We start from the raw sequence: 22,655 nt of genomic DNA, 5'->3' as shown, positions 1-22,655 counted from the left end.
CACTCATTTTAACAAAAGCATGAAAACAATGAAAGCTGAGTGACAAACCCTCTTGTGGCTGTAGGAAACTCTTGTCCATTGGGAGCAAAAGAAGAAGTAGTGTAAAGTTATTATAGAGCCACAAAGTCCACAGAGGGAGGAGGTGTAGGTCAGAAATGTTGGACTTTAACGAGAGAGACTGCTACTCGTTTCCCGTTTCTTACAGACAGCCAGCGTGAGTTTCTTTTAAAGGTACAGTTTGACCCCAATTCAAATATATATTTAACCTGTAGAGCTATTTGTCAGTCTAAATTGTTTTGGTGTGACCTGCAGAGTGTTGCAGATATTGGCCTGGAGATGTCTCCCTTCGGTATCAGTTGTGGTAGCGCGAGATGTAAACATTAATGGTATGCTCCTACGCTAAGCTATTACGTTAGTTAGCTCAGTAGTGCTAGGTGAGCTAGCAGTAGATGCACGCTTCCTCAAATGTGGTGACACGGATGGTGCGTGCAGTTCAGCAGAAATTAAGTAGTTCCTACATGAAACTGTGCACAACAAGATCTGTGGATTATCTTGAGTAACCAGATCATGATTTCTGGAAAGAGACATTGCTGTTGAGTTTTTTTGAAAGTATTTTTTTGGCACTTTGATCACCACAAGCCGAGTGCCATCTAGTTCCATTATATATGATATAAGGCAGACATCTTTACAGCCAATATCTCCAACACTTAGCAACTCACGGCAAAACAATCTAGATTGATACAAAGTGCTGCAGGTAAGAGGAGGATTTGAGGGAAAACTCTCCCTTTAACGACGAACGTGGTCATTTCCCAACCTTCCGAAAGTGGTTATGATTGTAAATATACCGATGAAAGTCCGCTAACCTTAATGAAGTGATAATTTTAGCCAAACTCAAATGATCTTTCCTGGCCCTTGTTTTGGTGAGAAACAATGGTGTCTTGATGATCGGGTATCAGATCAGAAAATACTCAAACTGCATCTGTCACTCTGAAGAGCAAAGACAAATGACAGCGAGTCTTGTGAGGTAAGTTTTAGCTCTTTGATGACAAGGGCTGGTGAAAAGCTCTTTGCCCTTACAAATATCAACTGCACTGTTCATACATACAGATAAACAAAGTAGATAAAACTTCAACAATCACTTCTGACTTATTCCTCCATCCCCCGTATTAAAACATGACATAATAAGACCTCTAAGAGCTGCATGCTCTCACTGCCCAATGTCACTGCCTCCAGCTGGTGAAATGGATAGGCACTGTATGTAGATAGACGGATGAATGGTGTTCACAGGTGACGGAGAGGGGTCAGCGTGGCGGAAGAACCTCTGGGTGGGACGAGGGAGAGGTTGTATGAGCAAATCAATGAGACGAAAAGCTGGTATTGATCCTGCTGGATTTATCCCCCCCAATGTCAACACGGAGCGTCAGTCTGAAGAAGAGATTGTGCCCTGTTTGCCCTGAGAGCAGCAGGATAAATCTTATTCTCTTCTCTACAGCTCATTTAATGAAGGATATAATGGTGTGAGTAGGCTGAACGACTGTTAGCAGACCATTCTGGTGAATAGACTGTAAATCTTTTATCCTCCTCTAGACCTGACTTTAATTTGCTGCTAAGCCCAAGTTATAAATCTGAAATGGCATATAAGTGGCTACGCAGCCACATGGCAAATAATGTGTTCATCTTTAGTTACATGAACTTTTGAGATTCAATATTCCCAATGCAGTGTTGAATAGTAACTACTGCCAGAGCAAAAGCACTTAATTCATGCTGATGTAATGACTGCTAAAATAAATCAATAAACACCACCATAAAAAGGGAAGAGTCAATAAAAGCTGAAAGTGTTAAATCAGGATATCTCGGGCCTCTCTCACCTACAATGCCATTTTGAGGTCCTTCCGACTTTCATATTTTATCTTCAAGAGCACAGACAGAGGAAATTATACAGAAATTATGATAGCATTCCACACCTAATTAATTAATTTCCAGTTTAAAATATATCAAATAAACATCAGTTTCTGAGTAGATAAAATCTTCCTTGACTTAGTCTGCATATCAAAAGAATCAGGTGGTGACCCCTAAGTTGAGATAGCTGTATTAAAGGGACACTCCACTGATTTTATATGTCAACGTCACCTTACTGCTCATAGGAAATACTAACTTGTGAAAAAAGTTGTATTGTCTTCTGTGGCTCTGGAGGGGCTTTTCAACTAAAAAAAAAAAAATAAAAAAACCCTTTATGTTGTGGTTGCATCATGGGAATTATAGGATCTAGTTTTTTGAATCATGGCTTCAAAGATGTACAAGTAAGACACAATATCAGGTCGCTCCTGCTGTGTGACTGTGTGTGTACTGTTTTTCATTCCAACATAAAGTTTCTGGCCAGACCGCAACAGCTGTGACTGAGTGAATGCCAACACTTCCTGTTTCAAATTAAAAGCCCTCCAGCATTTCATAAACAGTCCAGCCATATACTTGGTTTTGACCTAGAGTTGTTTTTTTTTTATGTTTTATGAATCATGGAGAAAGTACTTTAAGTATATTGAAAATAAAAATTGCTCCATTCAAACGTATCTTGTTTCAAATTACATTTGAATTTTCACAGGTCTATTAAATACCTGTTGCAAGATACTCTAAAATAATTGAAATACACATTTGAAACAAAATTAATACAAGTATCAGAAACACTGCCCAACTCTGATCACTGTTTTGCATTGAGGCTCCATACATGAAGTCAAGGTAATGTTATCGTGATTGAGAATCTCTGGTTGACTTTGAGAGAAAACAAAAAATCACACCTAGATTTTTTACAGTTAGTTTGATGTTCAGTTACAGATTTATTTAATTACTTGAAGTTTGATATTTAGTTTAGAATTTATATATTTATTACTACTTTGTTTGATATTCAGTTATCGATTGTTCATTTCCAACACTGTCAAATATCGGCCTTTACAAATCCACTATCAGTCAGCCTCTAGTCAGGATATCTTGGTCTCTACTACTGTAAAGACTTTTCAACCTTCCCTTTTTAGTCTCTCAACTTTATGGTAGTGCAGTATTAAATCTCTGCAGTAGTCTTTTGGATGAAGGTTTGATATTGCTCTGTCTTTACTAACCTGTCCTTTTCAATTTGATGATTTACCTTTCCACTTAAGTGTAAGAGAGCAAGTCAGTAAGTAGAAGACAAAGATCAAGAAAGTGAGTTAGTGAATAAGCAAGTCTGTCTACATACTGTTTCTTCACAGGGTTTTGCTGCGTATGTCCACACAGCAAAAGAGGTAGAATAAAGTATGCTCAAAAAGGTCAGACTGTATACCAAAAAAAAACCAAACATTTGATTTCTGAGTGGTCTTTCCCCATGATGCACTGCACAAAAGAAATGGAGGGGCTGCTAACAGCTGGCAACAAAATCAAAATGTACATGGTGTAGAAACAGCTTCAGGAACCTGTCAAAAAACAACTAGAATTACCACCCTGCGGTTGTTTGCCTCTGTGAACCAGTCCAGTTGCAGCAACAGTTTACATCCATGCCTGTCCAGACTCATATGTAGCCATGACAGTTAACAGTGCTTCAAATCTGGATGTTGCTGCAAAGAAGCTACAATTTCTTAAACCCCCAGCAGCACAAATAATGTTTACAATCTCCACAGTTTCAAGGTGAATTCAGGATTAGTGTCACTAATTTAATATCTGATCAAATGTCTCCCCTTCTGTTCTTGAGATATGGTATTAAGTAATGGCCTTTCTTTTTGCAGAACATTATGATGTCACAGTGAAGCTCAATTTTGACCTTTTAAATATAAAAAATCATCACTTCATCATTTTATCCTATTAGACACTTGTGTAAAATATTTGTCATAATTAGCAAATTAATTCCTAAATTATGGACAAAAATATGTTTTGTGGGGTCACAGTGACCTTGACCGCCAAACTTGAATCAGTTCATTCTTGAGTCCATGTGGATGTTTGTGCCAAATTTGAGGAAATTCCCTCAAGGCTTTCTTGAGATATCATGTTCACGAGAATGAGTCAGGCACAAGGTCACAGTGCCTTGACCTTTGACCACCAAACTTGAATCAGTTCATTGTACGAGTCCAAGTGGATGTTTGTGCCAAATTTGAGGAAATTCCTTCAAGGCTTTCTTGAGATATCGTGTTCAACACAATGAGACAGACACACAGTCACAGTGCCTTGACCTTTGATCACCAAATGTGAATCAGTTCATTGTATGAGTCTAGGCGGACATATGTGGACATATGAGTGAGGTGAACGAGATTGTGTACAGCGAGTGCATGAATGGCATGTTTCATGCTTGTGAAAGCACATCTTTGTTGTATCCATACTATTTCAGCAGTACAACCATCATCATATGTAAACCAGACCTTAAATCACACGGGCAATTAACTACTGTAGGAGCAAGAGTGAATGAGTGAGTGAGTCAGTGAACAATGAGCTCACTCATTCACTCAACGCATGAATGACTAAGTGAGCAGTGCGACCGTTTGAGCAACTGCATCAGTCATGTCGACGGTGAGCACAGCTTCACATCTGGTGACGTGATAGATGAGCAAGTGAGGAGAAATGAGGAAGTGAATGACTAATTGATTGATCCGTTGAGTAAGAGGGTGAGCGAGAGGCTGGGTTTGTTACCGTAACCTTCAGTGGCGACAGACACTTTACAGCGTTGGAGAGCAGAGACAAGTGTGTGCGTGTGTATGTGTGTGTGCGTGTCTGAAAGGCACCTCCAGAGGTTTGCATCGATCACTGGATCACACGGGGACACTGAGGAGGTTCAGTCACACCGCGGCTGACAAGCAGAAAAGAGGCCACGGCACACATACTGTACAGCACCTGCACACACACAAATGTGTACCTCACACATGGATTCACCTTTCACACCCCGGCAACGCTGCACACACACGCTCAAAACAAGTATAAACAATGCCTCTTTTGTATGCTCAACCCCTCTTGCACACAAACACACACACCACAGTAGATTAGTGTTTCTGCTGCTGGCCCAGTGTGGGACAGGACACCAACTGGGCCCTCCGCAGATGCTGTTAAATCTCAGAGTCGACGGCTTGTCATCCCTCCTTATAAAGTGACTGCTATGCGATGTAGAAGGATGAGCCCTCAGGTGTTATTTCTGCTCATTACAGCTCACTTCTTTTGGCTGCTTAACGGCTGCATCCACTCCCGACCCATAAGCCTTCTCAGGACAAAAACCACCAGGGAGGTGAACCTAAAACTCTATTAACATAGTGAAAGGAGGAGAAAAAAGGAGGAAAAACTGCTGGTGGTGTTAATATTTTTGGGGCTTGACTGGGTAAAAGGATTAGATGTGGTTTGTGGGATCGAGGTGAAATGTGCTTGTGTTTCAGGGTCACTCCAAGGTTATTTCTGGTTTCCCTGGTGGGCAAACACCTGATGTAAGTGAAAAGAGCATCACTCCCAAGGTAGGACCACTAATTAGGAGTTGCTAGGAGACCATGATTGGTGTATGTGTGCGTGTACACGTGTGCACGTGCTTGTGTATGTCTCTCTCTCTCTCTCTCTCTCTCTAGCTCTCTGTCTCTCTCTGTGTCTCTATTCCTTTTCTGGAGGACCCATCTGGTTGTATAATAAACATCATATGTATGTTCATAGTGACAGGTGTTCTGATGTCTGTGAGGCCCACATAAGGCTTACTGACCAAAAAGGAAAAACATGAAATGTTGGTAATTAAACCAATCAAAACTTAGGGGAAAAAAAACAAAAACATGAAAGATGAGCAAATATTGACACACAGCTTGATCTAAGTATTTCTTCATCAGATGAACTATTAAAGATAGAAAAAAAAATCTAATTTATTCAACTGAATCTCCCAGGAAATTGGGGAATATCTGAAATAAACAAACTAGAAAGTGATTCGTCTGACAAGAGCACTCCAACAATTTAGCATTTCACTCCTACAACATTTATTGTCATGATCAACAGTCAAAACTAGACTGTCCTGACTGCCATGACAGATGACACTGCTTAAAATATGGATGCTGCCGCAAGGAAGCTAGAAATTCTAAAATGTGGATGCTTCACACACATTCTCAGCACATAAGCTCTGCACAATCACCAATATTAGTGTCAGTAATTTAGTTTCTGACCAAATGTCTCCCCTTCTGTTCCTGAGTTATGATGCTGAGTTATGACCAGCAAAGTGTTTCTGCAGAACATTATGTTGTCAAAGTGAAGCTGACCTTTGACCTTTTGGATGTAAAATGTCATCACTTCATCATTTTTATTCCATTAGACATTTGTGTGATTTTCATTTTTACAATTTGCCTATGAATTGTTGAGAAATTCCCATCAGAAGAGAAGATCAAGCTGTTTGTGCCAAATTTGAGAAAATTCTCTCTAGGCCTTCTCAAGATATCTCATTTACAAGAATGAGACAGACGTAAGGTCACAGTGACCCTTGACCTTGGACCACCAAAATCTAATCAGTTTATCGTAGAGATTTGTTTCAAATTTGAGGAAATTCCCTCAAGGCGTTTTTGATATAGCACATTTACGAGACTGGGAAAAATGGACTGATGGACAGACACCTCAAACGCCTCAGGCCACAGTGGTCATCAGAGGCATAAAACAAGCGTAAACATTGATGAAGCAGCAGAAGCAGAGATATTGTCCTTTATTCAGCACAATTTTCTTCCTTGTCAAAATCTGGCAGCTACATTACCCACCATGCTCTCAACCGCAGACAATTTGGTCTGAAATTCAGGTGCATTATTCAGGGTTTCCTTAACATTCATTTATTTGTGGCGGCCTACCATAACACCAGCATTTGCCATCACATGGCATTCTGGACCGGTAATTCGTAACGCTGATGGAATATATATTCTATTCACTTATTCACGAACCACACTCTCGGAGCGCAGCGTGAACTCTGGCTGCAGAACATCAGCTTAATCGTTCATTAATTTGTATAGAAATATAACTCCCTATTTCTTAGAACAACACCCACAAACTGATCGATCAGTGCTCTACCCCGCGACTCAAAATCAACAAACTGCTGCTGCCTCCTCGTCAACAACTATATACACTGTTATGTTAGCCTCAGGCTGCTAGCCTCAAGCATGGGGAGTGGGCTACAGAGATCTGCCAGCCTCACCTCTAACACCACACCCTCCAATTTCTTTTTGTTGCACTTTCAAACTTGTGGTCTTCCGCCGCAACTGACGCTTTATCGATGTTTATCAAATTTTGTGCAGTCACAAAAGACTTGTACAACTTTTTTCACATATGCAGACCTGGAAACACACTGATGTTTAAAACCAGTGTATTTCCCCTTTAAATATATCTTCTTGTAGATATATGGCGCTGTGAGCTGATGGGACTCTTCTGGAGTTTTTTAAAAACATTAGCCTGTGTATACTGTACTGTATGTGTGTGTGTGTGTGTGTGTGTGTGTGTGTGTGTGTGTGTGTGTGTGCGCGCACGCGCGTGTCTGTGTGTGAGTGTGTGCGCGCGAGCGTCTGTGTGCGTGATTACATTCTGGCCATCTGGTCAATGGATAGATAAATTATTTCTGATCATGCACAACTTGTTTGGGGGCCTTCCCAAAGTTCCAAACTGATTTATGTGAGAGCGTGACTCCCGCAGAAGTTGACTTTTGCGTCATCCTTTCGACAAAGCGAGAGAGAGAGGAGAGAGAGAGAGACAGAGGGTGAGAGAGAGGGAGGGCGGGATGAGGCTCGTCCTGAACCTTGTCCAAACTCTGCAGGCTGCCACGATGAAGGGTATATTTTTTATCAAGGTCTGCCAGCCAGGCTACTCTGACAGTTCTATCCTCTGCCAAAACACAACACGGAGAGAGTGAGAGTGAAAGAGAGGGAGAGTATAGAGAAAGATGGAGAGTGACAAAAAAAACCGAGAAAAAACAAGAGGACGATCTTGTCATCTGATTTTTGCCACTCACTGACACTCAGCGTTTGACACAACTTTTCAGATTTGGTGAACACACTGCAGGGAGCCCAATGATTCACAGAGCAGATTTCTATATAAACTGTTCAATCAATCACAGAAATTACATAATACTCACATGCAGCCAATTCAGCCAATAAAATCCGTTTTCCAAAAAGGATGTCTAATTTTACACTGCCTACTTTGAACACAGCATGGTTGACTCCCTAACTCTGTTGCAGGAAATGAATGCAGCAATGCCCTGTTGTGCTACATAGTGTAGTGTGTACAGGTCTATTAGCCAGGACAGCCTGTTCTATTGTTATTGATGCTCTTATTTAGTTAGACATAATTGAATTCCAAAATACAATATCACTCATTCATCATGTTGAGGGTTGACATTTCTATCAGGTTATTGATGCACATTCAAGTGAATTTAGTTAAAGTGTCAAAGCTTACATAGATGTGGAAAATGTGTCGTTGGCTAAATATGATCATGATTTTGGTTAGAGGCACAGAGAGAGGAGTAAAGCATAGAGGCTGCACAAAATGCTATCAGCATCACTGCCTACACGTGTAATCCTTATCCATTTGTGAAATAAACGTTTGGAGCTTAATCATACTAAGTCACGTTTCAAGCGCGGCTGACGCTCTCTGACCGTCGCTGAATCAGTGATGAACCTCTGCTTTAAATCACTCACACTAAGCAAGCGAGAGGAAGAATAGGCAGGAGAGTTTGTTGCACAAGGTCTCAATTTTTGTGAAATCAGAAGAGTTTTGATAGTGAAATGTAAGCTCTTTTTGAAGTTTTCCTCCACCTCTAACAAATGCCATGTAGTTCACGTTTCATCTTTATCTCAGAGGCCGAATTCAGCGGGCCTCTTTTCTCCCATCGCCCTGGTGCAGTGTCAATTAAAGGCCTGTGTTATTCTATATCAAGAGCCTGTAATCGCAGCAAATGCCATATTTGTGATGTTCAATTGATCCTCGAGGGGGGAATTTGTCTTTCAGTCTGGCCCCATTCACACTGCAGTGGCGAGGGGGGGGGGGGGGGGGGTCCCCTCCTCTAAAAACCCCTCAGCAGTACAAAAGGGGTTAAGTCTCATCTCAAAGATGCGAAAGGAGAGGGAAGGCCCTGCAAGGACAAACTATCGATCCTCTCCTGGGTGTACTGCCAGTGTTTCATACAGAGGTTCATAATTTCCACTGAATCATACCTCTCTTTCTCCCTCTGTCCCCCTTGTCTTTTGGCCTCTCTCCTCTTCTGTTGCCCTAAAATGTGACCAGAGGTGTGAATTATGTAAGCCCAAATGCATGTCATTCACCTCTGAAGTGTGAATTACAGTGTCCTGGCTCGCTATGAACTGATTATACACATCTGCTCCTGTGCTGGCAGTACAATGATATTAGTTACTTCAGTGGTTTCAAAAATGAGCTGCAGGGACCTCTGGGGTTCTTGAGGATGATGCGGCAGGTTCCCAGCAGAATGAGGGATTGTTAAAATTCACATCTGTGTCATTTCATATTAACTGCCAAAAAGAGAGGGTTCAGATAACTGGTTTAAGTGTCTACTGGTGGGACCTGCACACAAATCACACAAATAAATACCCTCATAAAATAGCACTATAGGAAAAGTAGCGGTCCTCCATTCAGAATTCAGTTTAAGTAGAAAAGTATCGGACATTTAATCGACTTAAGTGTAAAAAGTAAAAGTACTCATTATGTTGCTCTTGTATTTCAATGCTCAGGAGCATTTAATACTCAATGCATTGACCTCTAAGCATTACATCATTTTAAAATGGTAGGTGATCCAGTTATACTGGCTCCTATTACTTTCAGTTACAGTTGTCCATCTTTAAATTTAAAATCATTTTCATTAACTTCTTATTTGCTTTGTATTAAAAAAAAAAGAATATTGCTAGATTTTTCAGGGTACATTGTGATACAAAATATATCTCTTGATACTTTGAAATCTCTAAACTATTGTAAACTACTAAAATAAAAAAATATTAAATGAACTACAGTTACAATAAAAATAAATAAAGTAGCTACTGTCATAATAAAGTTAAATAAAATACTGTTATGATGAAGTTCAATAAAAATACTGTTCTAATAAATAAAAAAAAAGTATTGTTATACTAAAGTTTAATAAAGTATTGTTATAATTAAATAAGTCAAAGTGGAACCTCTGGTGCTTTTATTTTGAAGCACCTGACTCATCTCGGGACGGAAATGTTGGTGTTTTTGCTGTGAACTTGAACATTTCGGTCAACAGTTAGATGGTAGCAGTTTGCAGAAAGTTAAACTGTTGCCGCTGCACCTTTAAACATGAGGATTTATTTACTGTGAGGTCCAAGCACACTAATAACTCTCAAGTTCATATATGAATTTTATTTGCAAGTTACACTGGTGCTCCATGGTCACAAAATGTAACTAAGTAGTCACAGTCTGGAGTCCTGCAGGTAAAAAAACACACAGCTCATCTGTTTACACTATCGTTAAACTCATAAAGTTAAACTGTTACCATGGCAACGTTAAATGTGATGATTTATTTACTGTAAGCTCAAAACAAACTAACAGCTCTCCAGTCCATATAGCAATAATATTTGCAAGTCATGGTGGTGCTCTATGGTCACAGAATACAATTAAATAGTAGCAGTCTGGAGCCCTGCAGATGAGACACACGCTTCACCCACTCACACACTATCACTCAGGAGAAAGTGATTTGGATGGGCGGAGGAGTGTGTGTGACCTATCATGTTTGTAAGTCTTCCTTTGTGTGTGTGTGTATCTGTGAGAGGGAGAGAGCGACAAACGAAACACTGAAGCACGTCTCATACCGGTGGATTAGAAAAACAATGACACAATTTATACTCAGTGTTTGAGATAAAGTCATAGTCAGTCGCAATACATGAAGTATCTTCCATACATTGCTCACCCCCGCTTCAAGTAACTAGTACGAGGGTTCAAATAAATGTAGTGGATTAAAAAGTACAATATTTCCAATGAAATGAAGTGGGATAAAGGGACAAAGTTCTTGAAAATGAAAGTACTCAAGATGAGCACAAGTACCTTCGAATTGTACTTAAGAGTAGTACTTGAGTAAAAATACTTTTACTTTCCACCTCTGGTATCCACCAATTACCATTGTGAATACCACCACCCTTCAAATAATGAAATGTCTACCAATGACTCATCTTTACCAGCTACACCTTTTCAATAGGTTGATGTCTTTTTTTCTTGATTCATTCATACATTTTTAGACATCAGATTATCCAGGAATCATTAAGTAAAAACTCAAGATTAAAAGGGTACTTCAGGGGCGTAGGTGGCGTGGTGAGTGGTGCCGGCGCCCAATGTGCAGAGGCGATGCGTCGCTGCAGCGGTTGCGGGTTCGACTCCAGCTTGCGACCATTGCATGTCGTGCATTGCCTAACGGTGATGTCACGGTGTGCAGACACATCCTGGAGTACACGTCTACGTCACTACAGCATGGTAAGATGATAAACCGCCAGACAAAACAAGATGTTCATGGGGTGGTAAGTTGCTCCAAATCGAAGCAGCAGAGACCATGATATTATATATCTAGTCTTTAGTATGTGTCTCGTTCCACCTGTGCTCAAACCTACATTTCCCATAATACAATTCAATAGTGTCTTTCATAAGAGACACTCCGCCTCAGACTGCAGGTAAGAGTGGCCCCAATCTGATTTTCTTCTCCTGACAGTGTGAACAGCACAAATCACATGATATCTGATCTTTCAAGTCCAATTTGGGCCACTTTCATTTGTGCTCCTACATCAGATACAGGTTGGAATTTTTTGCAGTGTGACCTCAGTTTGAACAGTCATATCGAAATTGATGCACCTTTTACCTCACTCACTGATGGGTCGCCTGAACTGAGTGTCTTGCCACAAGAGTCCTTTAGAGAGTCGCTGACAGATGTAGTTAAAAGCAGAAAATTTGGATGAAGTGTGTTTCAGTGATGTCATTCACATCACCATCCTGCCACTCCTGGCTCTGACTTTGCATCCACACACACCTCTGTCTTTCTCTTTGTTATTATTTGTTCACGGACTTGCTGGCTTCTACTGCAGATCAACCTATAAATGAAACCCAGTGTATTACATACATTTATTTATTTGTGGCAGTTCGCCACAATATCAACAATGAGCACTGCCAAGAGACTACTGTTGTGGGAGAGTGAGCTCGCACCCGGGGACAGTTGGTGAGAGTCCGCCTGCACACTCAGTGGCAGGGTTAACTGCTAGCATCACATGGCTAACATTATGCTTCATAAAAGAATCAATTTAACAACAGAGTCAAGCCGTTCCTGTGTCTGTGTGAGTTTGTTGGGATCGACTGCCGGCCCATTTAGCCGCTGCTACTACGTTAGCATGGGAGGAGAGTGGCTTTGGAGACAGTGTTTTAGTGCTGCATCTAATGCCTGGTATGCATTACACGATATCAGCCCGATTCTGACCCGACGCAGCGACGTATGGTGTCAGCATGAGTGTCGTACACAATAATCCATCGTTTCATCTCGTGTAGTGTGTCATAGTTAACGACACCTGACACAACGTCTAGGACACCTCATGACGTTCCAACAGAAAGTCTAGCTTGTTTGCAAGTTTGATTTTCTTTTTGTCGTTTATGACTGCTTCCATCACAGCCGTCACTTTGACCAATAGGAACACAGAGAGATTTCCTGCTGTAGACAACTGTACATCAATAACAGGGGCAAAAAAGGGAAAAATGATGGTGTGAAACAGCAGAAGTACTTTAGCATCCTGCTGAGTACTGCCATTACCATCAATCTAGCAAACAATGTTATTTCTTCATAATGGAGGACATAAAGTAGGGAATTTAATAAATAGTGGCTTTTGCTTACCACAACTGCACAGACTACCAGCTTCATTTGAAACAGACTACATAATAAACAGTCGGTTATTTATTATTCCCTCTGTATTTTTATATTTCCACTTTTTATTTGCTCCCGTTGCCTTGAAAAATTATTGCATCATGCCATCAGTTCAAACTCAACACATCCTGTATCTGTTTCAAATTAAAGGACCCATATAACTTCAGTTGAGAGAATCCCTTCATTTTTTAAAAAAGACTTTTATTGTGAAATTTTCAGAACGGGCAGATAAGTCGTGTAGTGTGCATCAGGCATAACCTGTGTAACGGCAGCAACAGAGTTTGCTGATGTGGCAGGGAGTTGGGGCGGACCCCCAGGTCAGCTACCACCACGAATGCAATCAAATTTTGTGGGAAACACTGAAACGTAAACACTGACTTCAGTGGCCTCCATGTTTACTTCTGTATGTCAGCGTGCTGCATGATGTCTCTGTAACTGTTAAGCACAAAGATTTGCAGTGTAAACGTAGTCCTAAATATCTACTTTGTTTGATAGTCACAACTCCAGTTCGTTGAGAGGTTTCTGTTGGGCTGATGACATCATCAGGGTCACTTTCTCAAACTTTTTGAAAGGTCCCTCCAGACCTAAATTAGATATTACACAACTAATTTACAGACTGGGTAGTACTACTCCTTATGAGTAAACTGAAGTATGTGTGAAAAATCAGTGGAGTGTCCCTTTAAACAAACATAAACATAACCCTGCTTAGCTGCACCCCCAAGTTGGGAAACACTGATTACCCTAAACCATAAATAGTTTTTAACTCCATGGACTATTAAACAATGGAAAACAACAACAACAAACAGCTGAATCTGACTGTCAGTTTCAGCTATGTGGGGAGATTTAAGGAATACGTCACCCACAAAATGACCCTTTGTACATCAGTTACTGCCGTGCCGTGCCACCGATGCCGTGTTACTTTAAATACGTAAAGAAAACTTTGATTTTCTCACATACCTCCTTGGAAAACAGCAAATACATTGATTTATTAGTTGACTATAAACCAAACTTGGATAATACTGCAGCAGTTGTGTGAGAGTTTGATATGGGACCACGTTTAACAACAGCAGAACTGTATCAAAACATCAATTCACAATCAATAAATCAATATGTTCACTATTTTCCATGGAGGCTTGCAAGAAAAAGTTTTCACGGTAGGACCAAATGTCATGTTGTGGGTGAAGTGCTCCTTTAATGTGAGTCCTCTGCATGTGGAGCTAAAAACCCCATATCAGCACCATGGACAGTGCACCGCTCTGCAGCAGGATGGAACTGTTACACAGGTCTGCACCTGACCTGTGTAAATTTGAAGTATAACATCAGATCCACTGATAATCCTGTTTAATAACCCTATCGATACTTAATATTAATGCAGGCTGAAAAAAACACAGCAAAAGTTAATATCTATAAGATCTTATGGGGAAGTTGTACAGCAGCATTATAGGAGATAAATAATAGACTAAAGTAAGAAAAGGTCAGATTACAAGTCCCACATGGAGCATTAGAGAAGCATCTATTCTGATGCAGGGACAGCTGTGAGTTCACCCTGCAAGTAAACAGTGCGTACAGTACTGTGGGGTTTTTTTTATTTTTTTTTACACATCTGGACAGATTAAGGGCAAGAGTACAGTAACACCGGGTCCCCCCTTCTCCCACTGGTTCTTTAAGCCGAGCAGGGTGCAGACCGGACCTGCTGGGGAACAGTTTGGAGCAGCAGCAGCAGCAGAAAGGGGAAGTTGCACCGCCCCGGTTCAGGCAGCAGGGCTGATAAAAGCTCAGATAGTGATTGAAAGTGATGGTAAAAGGATTTAGCCTGGGCATTAACAGAGAGAGAGAGAGAGAGAGAGAGAGAGAGAGAGAGAGAGAGAGAGAGAGAGGGAGGGAGAAGGAGGGAGGGTGATATTTTCCATAAAGCCTTTTTTTTCTCTCTTTCTTTCTGCCCTTGAGCATCCCGGGTAAACCCGAGCTTGTAAAGTGGGAAGAGGAGGAGGAGAGGGGGGAAGAAGGGCGGGCACAAGCCTTTCCTCAAAGTCAATATTTTATACTTTTGATACTCCTTGACGCTGGATTTCAGTCCTCTTTTCCCAGCCGTTTCCAGATCTAGGACACCGATCTACCGGGCGCAGCCATCTACGGTGTGATAAAAAAGTATCCGGCAGAAGGCAAAAACAAACAGCGAGCCGGGGCAGGCAGATAACGGGAGTACAGTGAGGACCGCGGCGGGGAGCGAGTACAGTGGATGATCGGGGGGGGATCTTTTTTTTTTTGAAACCCAAAGAGGGAGACGTACACCAACGCCACACAAAGTGCTGACCTGTCTTGCGGATGCATGTTAGAAGTAAGTGCTTTATCTGATTTGCTAAAAACATCTCGCAACACGATGCAGTTAGCTAAAGCTCTTTGAAGTCTGCACCGAGAAGCTGCTCTGAGTGCTCTGACAATATCCGGACCACTCCGGGATAATCAGAGTGCTGGGGGGACTTTCGGCTTAATTTACACCGTTTCAGACAAACGCATTAATGCATCTGTTTCTAAATATACTCCCTGCATATAATGTGAGCGATGCTGCGCAGTGGGGTGCACTATACTGTAGAAAAACTGACACACCCCTACAACACTGTCAGAGCCGGGAAATAGCTTTGGCGACTTCACTTGTCAGCTGAACTAAGTCAGAGTCCACAGGGCTGTGTGGGATAGGTTGTGCAAGGACCCGGCTGCTGTCAGTGTGGGATGACAGTCGGATTATGATCAACGAGGGCACGGTGCAAAAAAAAAAAAAATGTCAACCATATTTATTCATCTATTCATGTATTCAGTTGAAAATCGAATTACAATTAAATTAAGTGAATAAATCCGGCATTAATGCTACTTCCAGTTCAGTTTTTTTTTGCTTAAAGTTTATTATTAAATGAAAGACAGTGTGCTGAAGTAAGTCAGCGTAGTGAATAGGCCTGCTATCAATAAACTCCCAAGGAAATTACACTTGATTAAAGAGAATGAAGTTGGTTTGTGCGTAAAATTCTCTCTCCTTTTTGGCACATTTTCTCATATTCTAAGAACATGTTTAATAAAGGCTGTTAAATGTCTTCATCATATTGATATTTTGTTTCAGTGCAATTATTAAGAAAACATCTGTAGCCCACTCTTCACCTCCAGCACAGGAGAGCTCTAGGAGCAATTACAACTCTGGCAAGCACAGGCGGCACCCGGCAGCAGCACGTGTTTTTACGCACAAGGTTATCCACACAATGCGGCGCTTTTTAGTGTCTATTAAATGTGCAACTCTTCCTGTTAAATATCACCGAATTGCACAGCATGTTAGAGGCGGGTTTAACCAAACTTGCCCTCCTCAACTTGCTGTGCCACACATTCGCATAAAAGTTCTCCCCCTGTAGTCTGAAGATAACTGTGATGTTTTTTTTCTCTCACTTTCCAAGATTAATTACCGCAAGTTACTACATAATAATTAAGGAGTTAATTATGCCACAAAATAAGAACGCAACCCACTCATCCTGCATGTATTTCAAAGACCCGACATTAAACTTTTATTCATGCGAAAGAGAAATACCGTGCAGGATACATTTCATCTCAAGCCGAGCACTGAAAAATTATATCCCTGCATTTACAGTAAGACTCAGGATGTGCTGAATTGATGAGGATACATTACTCATCACACTAACTCCCTACTTCGCTCACATTTGTCCTCATTTCGCCCCCAGGACAATCAGGAGGAGCTCGGCCAGTGTGAAACGTCCAATGGATATACCTGAAGACGCAGCGACTTCTCCTTCATCCTCCCCGACCAGCTCCACTGTCTCCCAGCAGGACACCGCTCTCTGAGCCATGGATCCGCGTTAACATCTCCCACCCAACTCCCTGCAACACTATGGTTAAAGTGTATGCCGAGATCAATCTCTGTAACATTATCTGCCTCTCCACCCACTGCCCATCTTCCTCAGGAAGTCAGCCGTCAAAACAAGAAAGCGTCCCTCTCTCGGCTGTCTGGGGGCCGTCAATATCTGTGAAGAGACACTGAGCGAAAGTTGCCGATACAGTGTTCTCCTGTCATCTGGGAAATTTATCAGCCTGGAGGCGAGTAGTGTCAATTTACCTCCACCTCTCCATTCGCAGTACAGCAGTATGGTGATGGGGTTGTCCACTGTTTCCTTATGATCACCGCTCCATGCGCGTCACCTCTCCTCTGAGCTCCGTGGCCCCCTCACCCTGCGCCGGACCCCGCTCCAAACACCCCCCCAGCCTGCCATGCTCCTCCAGGCCGTGTTTCTGCTGCTGCTGCACTGCTTGGCCTCCACTCTGGGCCAGTACGAACTGTGCAAGTCCCTGTTGAGCACGGATGAGGGCTCGGTGTGGGAGCATCACGCGTGCCAGCCAAAACCCGCGTCCATGAAAGACTACATGCGGATCAAGGTGGATCCGCCCGGAATCACTTGTGGAAACCCGCCCGAGAGGTTCTGCACTCTGGTGAGTTCATGTCCTGACTTATACAGCATATTTTATACATTCAATAAAAACTTGAAATGTATAGAAATACTAATATTTAAAAGTGGTAAGCCTGCACACAACGCAAACATGCTCTACACTTGCAGAAAACCTTGGTTAGTATTCAGTAAAATATAGTGTAAAAAGTTGAAAACTATTATGTTTTAAAATCAGCAAGGTCACAGGGTCATGCAATTGAGCTGAATAGTGACAACAGGGAAAAGTAATGACAGGGGGAAAAGGTCTAATTAAAGTCAGAGCAGGATTCACACTACAAAAGCTATAGGGAGCTAAAAGGGATGACATAAGTGCAATGACTTGGCAGGGCTCAACCTCTCTCGCAGAGGTCCGGAGGTGTTGTTTACATTAGTATGGACTTGGCAGCCTGGGATCCGGTTTGATTTGGGCTTCTAGAGGACCTCACATTTCCTCTGGTAAAATGCATATAGCGGGACCTTTTTAGTTCCAAGGACACTGAAGGGTGAGCTGCAGGAAAACTCGTTAAAATGTCTGCTACAGCAATATTTAACACACTTTAGCCTGCAGGCTAGTTCCCATCCCAGCTAATGTAAGTGTAATAATTTGAAATAAGGGTTATAAAATCATTGTAATCCTAAGAAGACTGCAATTAAACTTCCCCCTGCCTCTTCAGAGGAAAGTTTTATATTTGAGGTTTGACTCATAAAGATTTGACTCAGTGTGTGTGTGTGTGTGTGTGTGTGTGTGTGTGAGAGAGAGAGAGACTTCAAGTTCGTCCTCTTGATGATTGCCAATGACTGTCCACTCACTGAGCTGGCCAGTATTGAAGGTGCCAGACCTGTCTCAACAGCCATGAGTAAAGATCTCACAACAAGTGTTTCTGGAGAGTGTTTAAGCTTGTCTACGTCACATTGTACAACCATGTCATGTTGTTAATTAGGTGTTTGTATGCCATGTGACTGGAGATCTGTTACCTTTAGACAGATTTTGCAAACAAGCAACCTCCCCCCTGTCTCCCTCCCTTCCTCTCACTGAGACTAATAACAGTACTTGGGTCATTTGACAGGAGCAGGAAAGGATATTGTGCACCTTGGATACCTAATGGTTAATGATTTGTTTAATGTAGAAGGAGCGGAAACCACTGTCGTCTTGAGAAAGCCTCTCCGATGACTTTCTCTTGAGACGGGAGACGGACGGAGGCGGGGGGGGTGAAGAGAGATGCTCGCTGCCATAACGTATTGACGTCTGCCCCCTAATGGCCCCAGCCTGGAAACTTCTATAACTATGTTTCTGAGTGAGCAATGATGAAATATTGATGGGCTCCTTAATGGGCTTCCTTACAAGGGTTGGCCAGCGTTGCTCCATCCCAAGGATCCAGAGTGCGCTGCTAGGCTGATGAGAGAGAACGAAAGAGGGCGGGACAGGAAGGAGGCCGGTCTTAGTCAGCACTTTTGCATCGGACGGGGTCTTTATAGTGGAAAGTTCTGGTTCCTCTCAGGTCATTTGTGGCTGTGGGGATTGAACCAGGCCCCCTAGTGCACCAGCTGGGGATTTAGGGAGCGAAGAAGCTGTGGGATGAAAGTTTACTTAAGAAGTGAGGGATGTCAGACTCAAGTCCTACATAATGAGGGAGCAGAGCGGGTTTAATGCTGTCACTAGATAATTATTTGACAAATTTTGGGCTATTTAGGATCCTATTAAGCAAAAAGTTGCTTTTCCGGCATGTTACAAGCCATATTTTTGTATTTAACTAACAGAAAATCTCAGCATTTTGGGTTAAAAAACACTACATATTATTTTCTCCTAACAGAGGACACCTCAGCAAGGCCATTACACCGCTTCCGTCTTTTTTTGGACCCACCGACGGCGTATTACTTGAGGGTTATTGGTATACAGATCATTTATTTTCAGGCAAGCAGCATTTTTCCCCCCTCCTCATGCCCCTGGATTTGGCAGCTTTACAGAAAAGCTGGTTTCTTATCTAATTGGTGTACATTTACATTCACTCATTCAGCAATCCCACAAGTCAAGGGAAAGTCGGGGCACTGGAAAAAAAAAAAAAAAGACTGCATCACCCAATGCGCAGAGCTGCTCATCCTTAATAAGACTTGAGACATACTGCGGAAGATGCAAAATAATTTTTTTCCCCTCTTCTTTCACCCTATGAGTGCTACCGTGTGTTCCTAAAAACTATGGGAGAATTCACTTATTTGGGGGGAGTTTGATGTTTGAGGCATACTGTAGCTTTCCCTGCTTGCATAGGTTTACAGTAGCTTTTGGTCCCTCCATCTCCACGGGGACGCATTTTTTCCTCACTCAATTTATCTCTCTCATTCCCTGGAAATGCAGCATCCTTCCTCCTCAGCCAAAAAGGCCAGCATGTTGGCTTCTTTCAACATGACAGGCTTCCAGCACTTTGACAAAGATGCTACTGTAACTAGTGCCGTGTTAGGAGCTTCAGTAGTTGCTTTGTAGTTTCTCTGTATGATAGCTACTATAGAGTCTTAGCTTGCAGTTGGGGATGATGGAGTAAGGAGGTATGAGGGGGGTGAGGCAGTGTGTTGCAGAGGGGGATAGCTAATGATGAGGGAGAGGTGAGGAAGATCCAAGCTTAGCTAAGCAGAAAGATGAAATCAGACCACAGTTCCACAGTAGTACACACAGTGTCGATATAAAAATGCATTCAAAAAGGTCTCGCTGTGCTGTTGTTTGTTATTTCGCTTTTTGGTTTTGAACCGAAACCTTCAATCAACCGTCTCCCTTGGGTACCGAGAACAGAGAGCAGCCGAATGCAAATGGGATGCGTGCATGTGTACGGGAATGTACAGTGTGCTGTGACGTTAGCGGGACCAGCAGGGGTGTGTGAAACATGTGCACGGGTTGGCCGACAGCGCACGGTAGTATGTCTAAGAAAGACAAAAAAAACACACACACCTTCCTGTTCCACAACACATTTGCCCGTTTTAGAAGGTAGAAATCAGCCAGCTCTAAAAATAGACATGAGAAGAGAGAGAAGCCGCGCAGCAGCGGAAGGGGAGCATGCAGGAAGGGGAGGAAGATGGCAGCTGGTAGCGTGGATCAGTGCTTCCCAGACTGGGCCTATGGCCATACTTCATACTCCCTGCCCAGTGTAGACCTGCCAGGCCCGGCCTGGCCTGCCCTGCCCAGCAGTGGGCCATCGAGGCCATGCAAAAGGGCCACTCACACCCAGCAACGGGCCATCCCTGATGCCCTTCTCTGGAGTAAAAGCCAGCCCAGGTGGCCTGTGTCCTAATAATACACCCACAGAGGGGGATCTGGGCGCAGCACGAGCAGGTTTGACAGTACAGAGTGTAATTAACGAAGGGAACAGAGAGAAAGAAACAGATAGCTAAAGAGAGCGACAGAGAGAGTGACTGTATGAACAAGGGAGGTGGGGGAGGGTGTAGTGATGTAATGGCATGGCTTGCTTCCCCATTAGGACACAGTTGAAAGTGATCAGAGAGTGTTTAGATGTGTTGGCAGAACAGGAGGATAGTTATAAGTGAGATTTATCCCTGACTAAGGTGATACTAAGAGGGATTGGCCGCAGGGGCTTAGACAGCCTGAGGTGAACTTAGCAAACTGCCTTGTCTCGCCCATCAGGATCTCAGGACTGATGGCTGTTTGGAGAGGAGAGACCACAAGGACAGAAGCTACAGAGCCAGTAATTGTGTGTTTGTGCATGTGTGAGAGATGGACTGGCAATAACATTTGAGTGATAATTCAAAGGGAAATTTGTACCTGGTTGTTATTATCATATCTGTGTCCCTCATGACTACTATTCATGATGAAATTCTACTCACCACCTCCACTGTGAAGATTTGGGAAATACAGACAGGTGTGAGGAAACGTGAGCATATTACAGTAGCTCTCCAACAAAACGTCAATGCAACAGAATCCGTCTCAAAAATACAGACAGAAAGCAGTCCCCTGGAAATACCTGCAGACAAGTATTTGAGGTCATTTCTGTTATTTAAAATGTTTGGAAAGCTGCTGGAGATTCACAGTCTTTGCCACAATTAAGGCCCTGTCTACATGGATACAGACATATTGTAAAACTGATAAGGTCCTCGATGCTGTAGCCTTTCGTCCACATGCAAAAGGAGTTTAAGGTCACTATAGCAAAGTAAAACTCTTGTTACTGTGTATTCATGTGGGCATGTAAGACATACTGTTTGGGAAACAATGATGTCAACTCCTTAACTGGTACATGCCCATTGTTGCTTTGCATAATGAGCATGTACCAGAAACAGCACACATTAATGGCAGACTACTGGTTTGTTTCCGTTTTATTAACACTGCTTGGTCTAACAACTACTTTATAATGGAACTTAGTATTGCTGCACCACTTCACAGACGAACGGAGGCGTCTGCTGTACTCAGTGTTATTTGGTCCACCTCAGCATCATGGGTGGATTACTGAACGAGCCAGGACATGGGGCCCAAAGTTTCAGGGGATGCCCTGGCCTTCACCTGCAAAATGTCACTTAAATTAATACTTAGATCGGGCCCAAAAAATCCAGCTCGACTACACCCGAGCCCGTGCATGTTCTGTTCGAGCCCGGCCTGGCCCGTCCCTTTAGCTGTAATTATGAGCCCGAGCCCAGTTTAAACCGGACATTTTTTTTAAGGATACAAACATGGACACTGAAGGCTGATTCTCATCTTTCTTTCCATGGCAAGCCTTCGTCATGTGCCTCTTAAGTGTCAAGGTTCCCATCTTTTTGCTGTCATATACCAGCATCATGCTGCACATGGTACACTCGACGAAGCTGCCACACACGTTGTGACCGTCAACAATTCACATGTGCATGGCCAGTGGCGCTGTCAAAGGCGTGCCACCATAGCGTAGGTCTATTATGAGGAGCCTGACCTGTCTGAACCCGAGGATTGTGGCGGGAAATTACGGCCTGACCCGGCCCACGGGTGCAAAACAGCCACAATTGACCAAAAACAACATTAACTGATGTCAATGAGACATAAAATGACTTTAAAGATACACAATATGACCTCCAGGAGACAATGCAACTACAATGAGACACAAAATAGCCACAAGGAGACACAAAATGACTTCAAAGAGACAGAAAAAAAAGAGGCAAAACCACCACAAAGGCTGTGCCTCTGTCACAAAAGTAGAGGTGTCGAGGCCTTTGCCATATCTGTGCCCAGGGGCCCATCGTCTCATAACCTGCACACACTAATTGTCCACTGTTTAAAATCTGCCAGATGGATCAGTGGATAATCCAGAACCAGACGACTGATCTAGAGATCATCTCCACCTACTAGTTTTTGTGTTCCAGTG

At 42.6% G+C, this 22,655-nt stretch overlaps 1 protein-coding gene across 1 annotated transcript in view; it reads left to right on the top strand.

Moving 5' to 3' along the window:
• The first annotated feature begins 14,780 nt into the window (after positions 1-14,780).
• The window catches only part of ntng2b (netrin g2b), a 75,269-nt gene continuing 67,394 nt past the window's right edge, over positions 14,781-22,655 (top strand). Inside the window, 4 exon segments of the mRNA XM_049604549.1 lie at positions 14,781-15,191; positions 16,573-17,065; positions 17,067-17,103; positions 17,105-17,335. Of these exon segments, the coding sequence (XP_049460506.1) occupies positions 17,037-17,065; positions 17,067-17,103; positions 17,105-17,335 (297 nt within the window). The 5' untranslated portion in view covers positions 14,781-15,191; positions 16,573-17,036.

This window comes from Epinephelus fuscoguttatus, linkage group LG18 (assembly GCF_011397635.1).
Source record: "Epinephelus fuscoguttatus linkage group LG18, E.fuscoguttatus.final_Chr_v1".
Classification (NCBI taxonomy): Eukaryota; Metazoa; Chordata; class Actinopteri; order Perciformes; family Serranidae; genus Epinephelus; species Epinephelus fuscoguttatus.
Note: the sequence above shows the minus strand (reverse complement) of the source record. Positions and strands in the feature narration are given on the sequence as shown.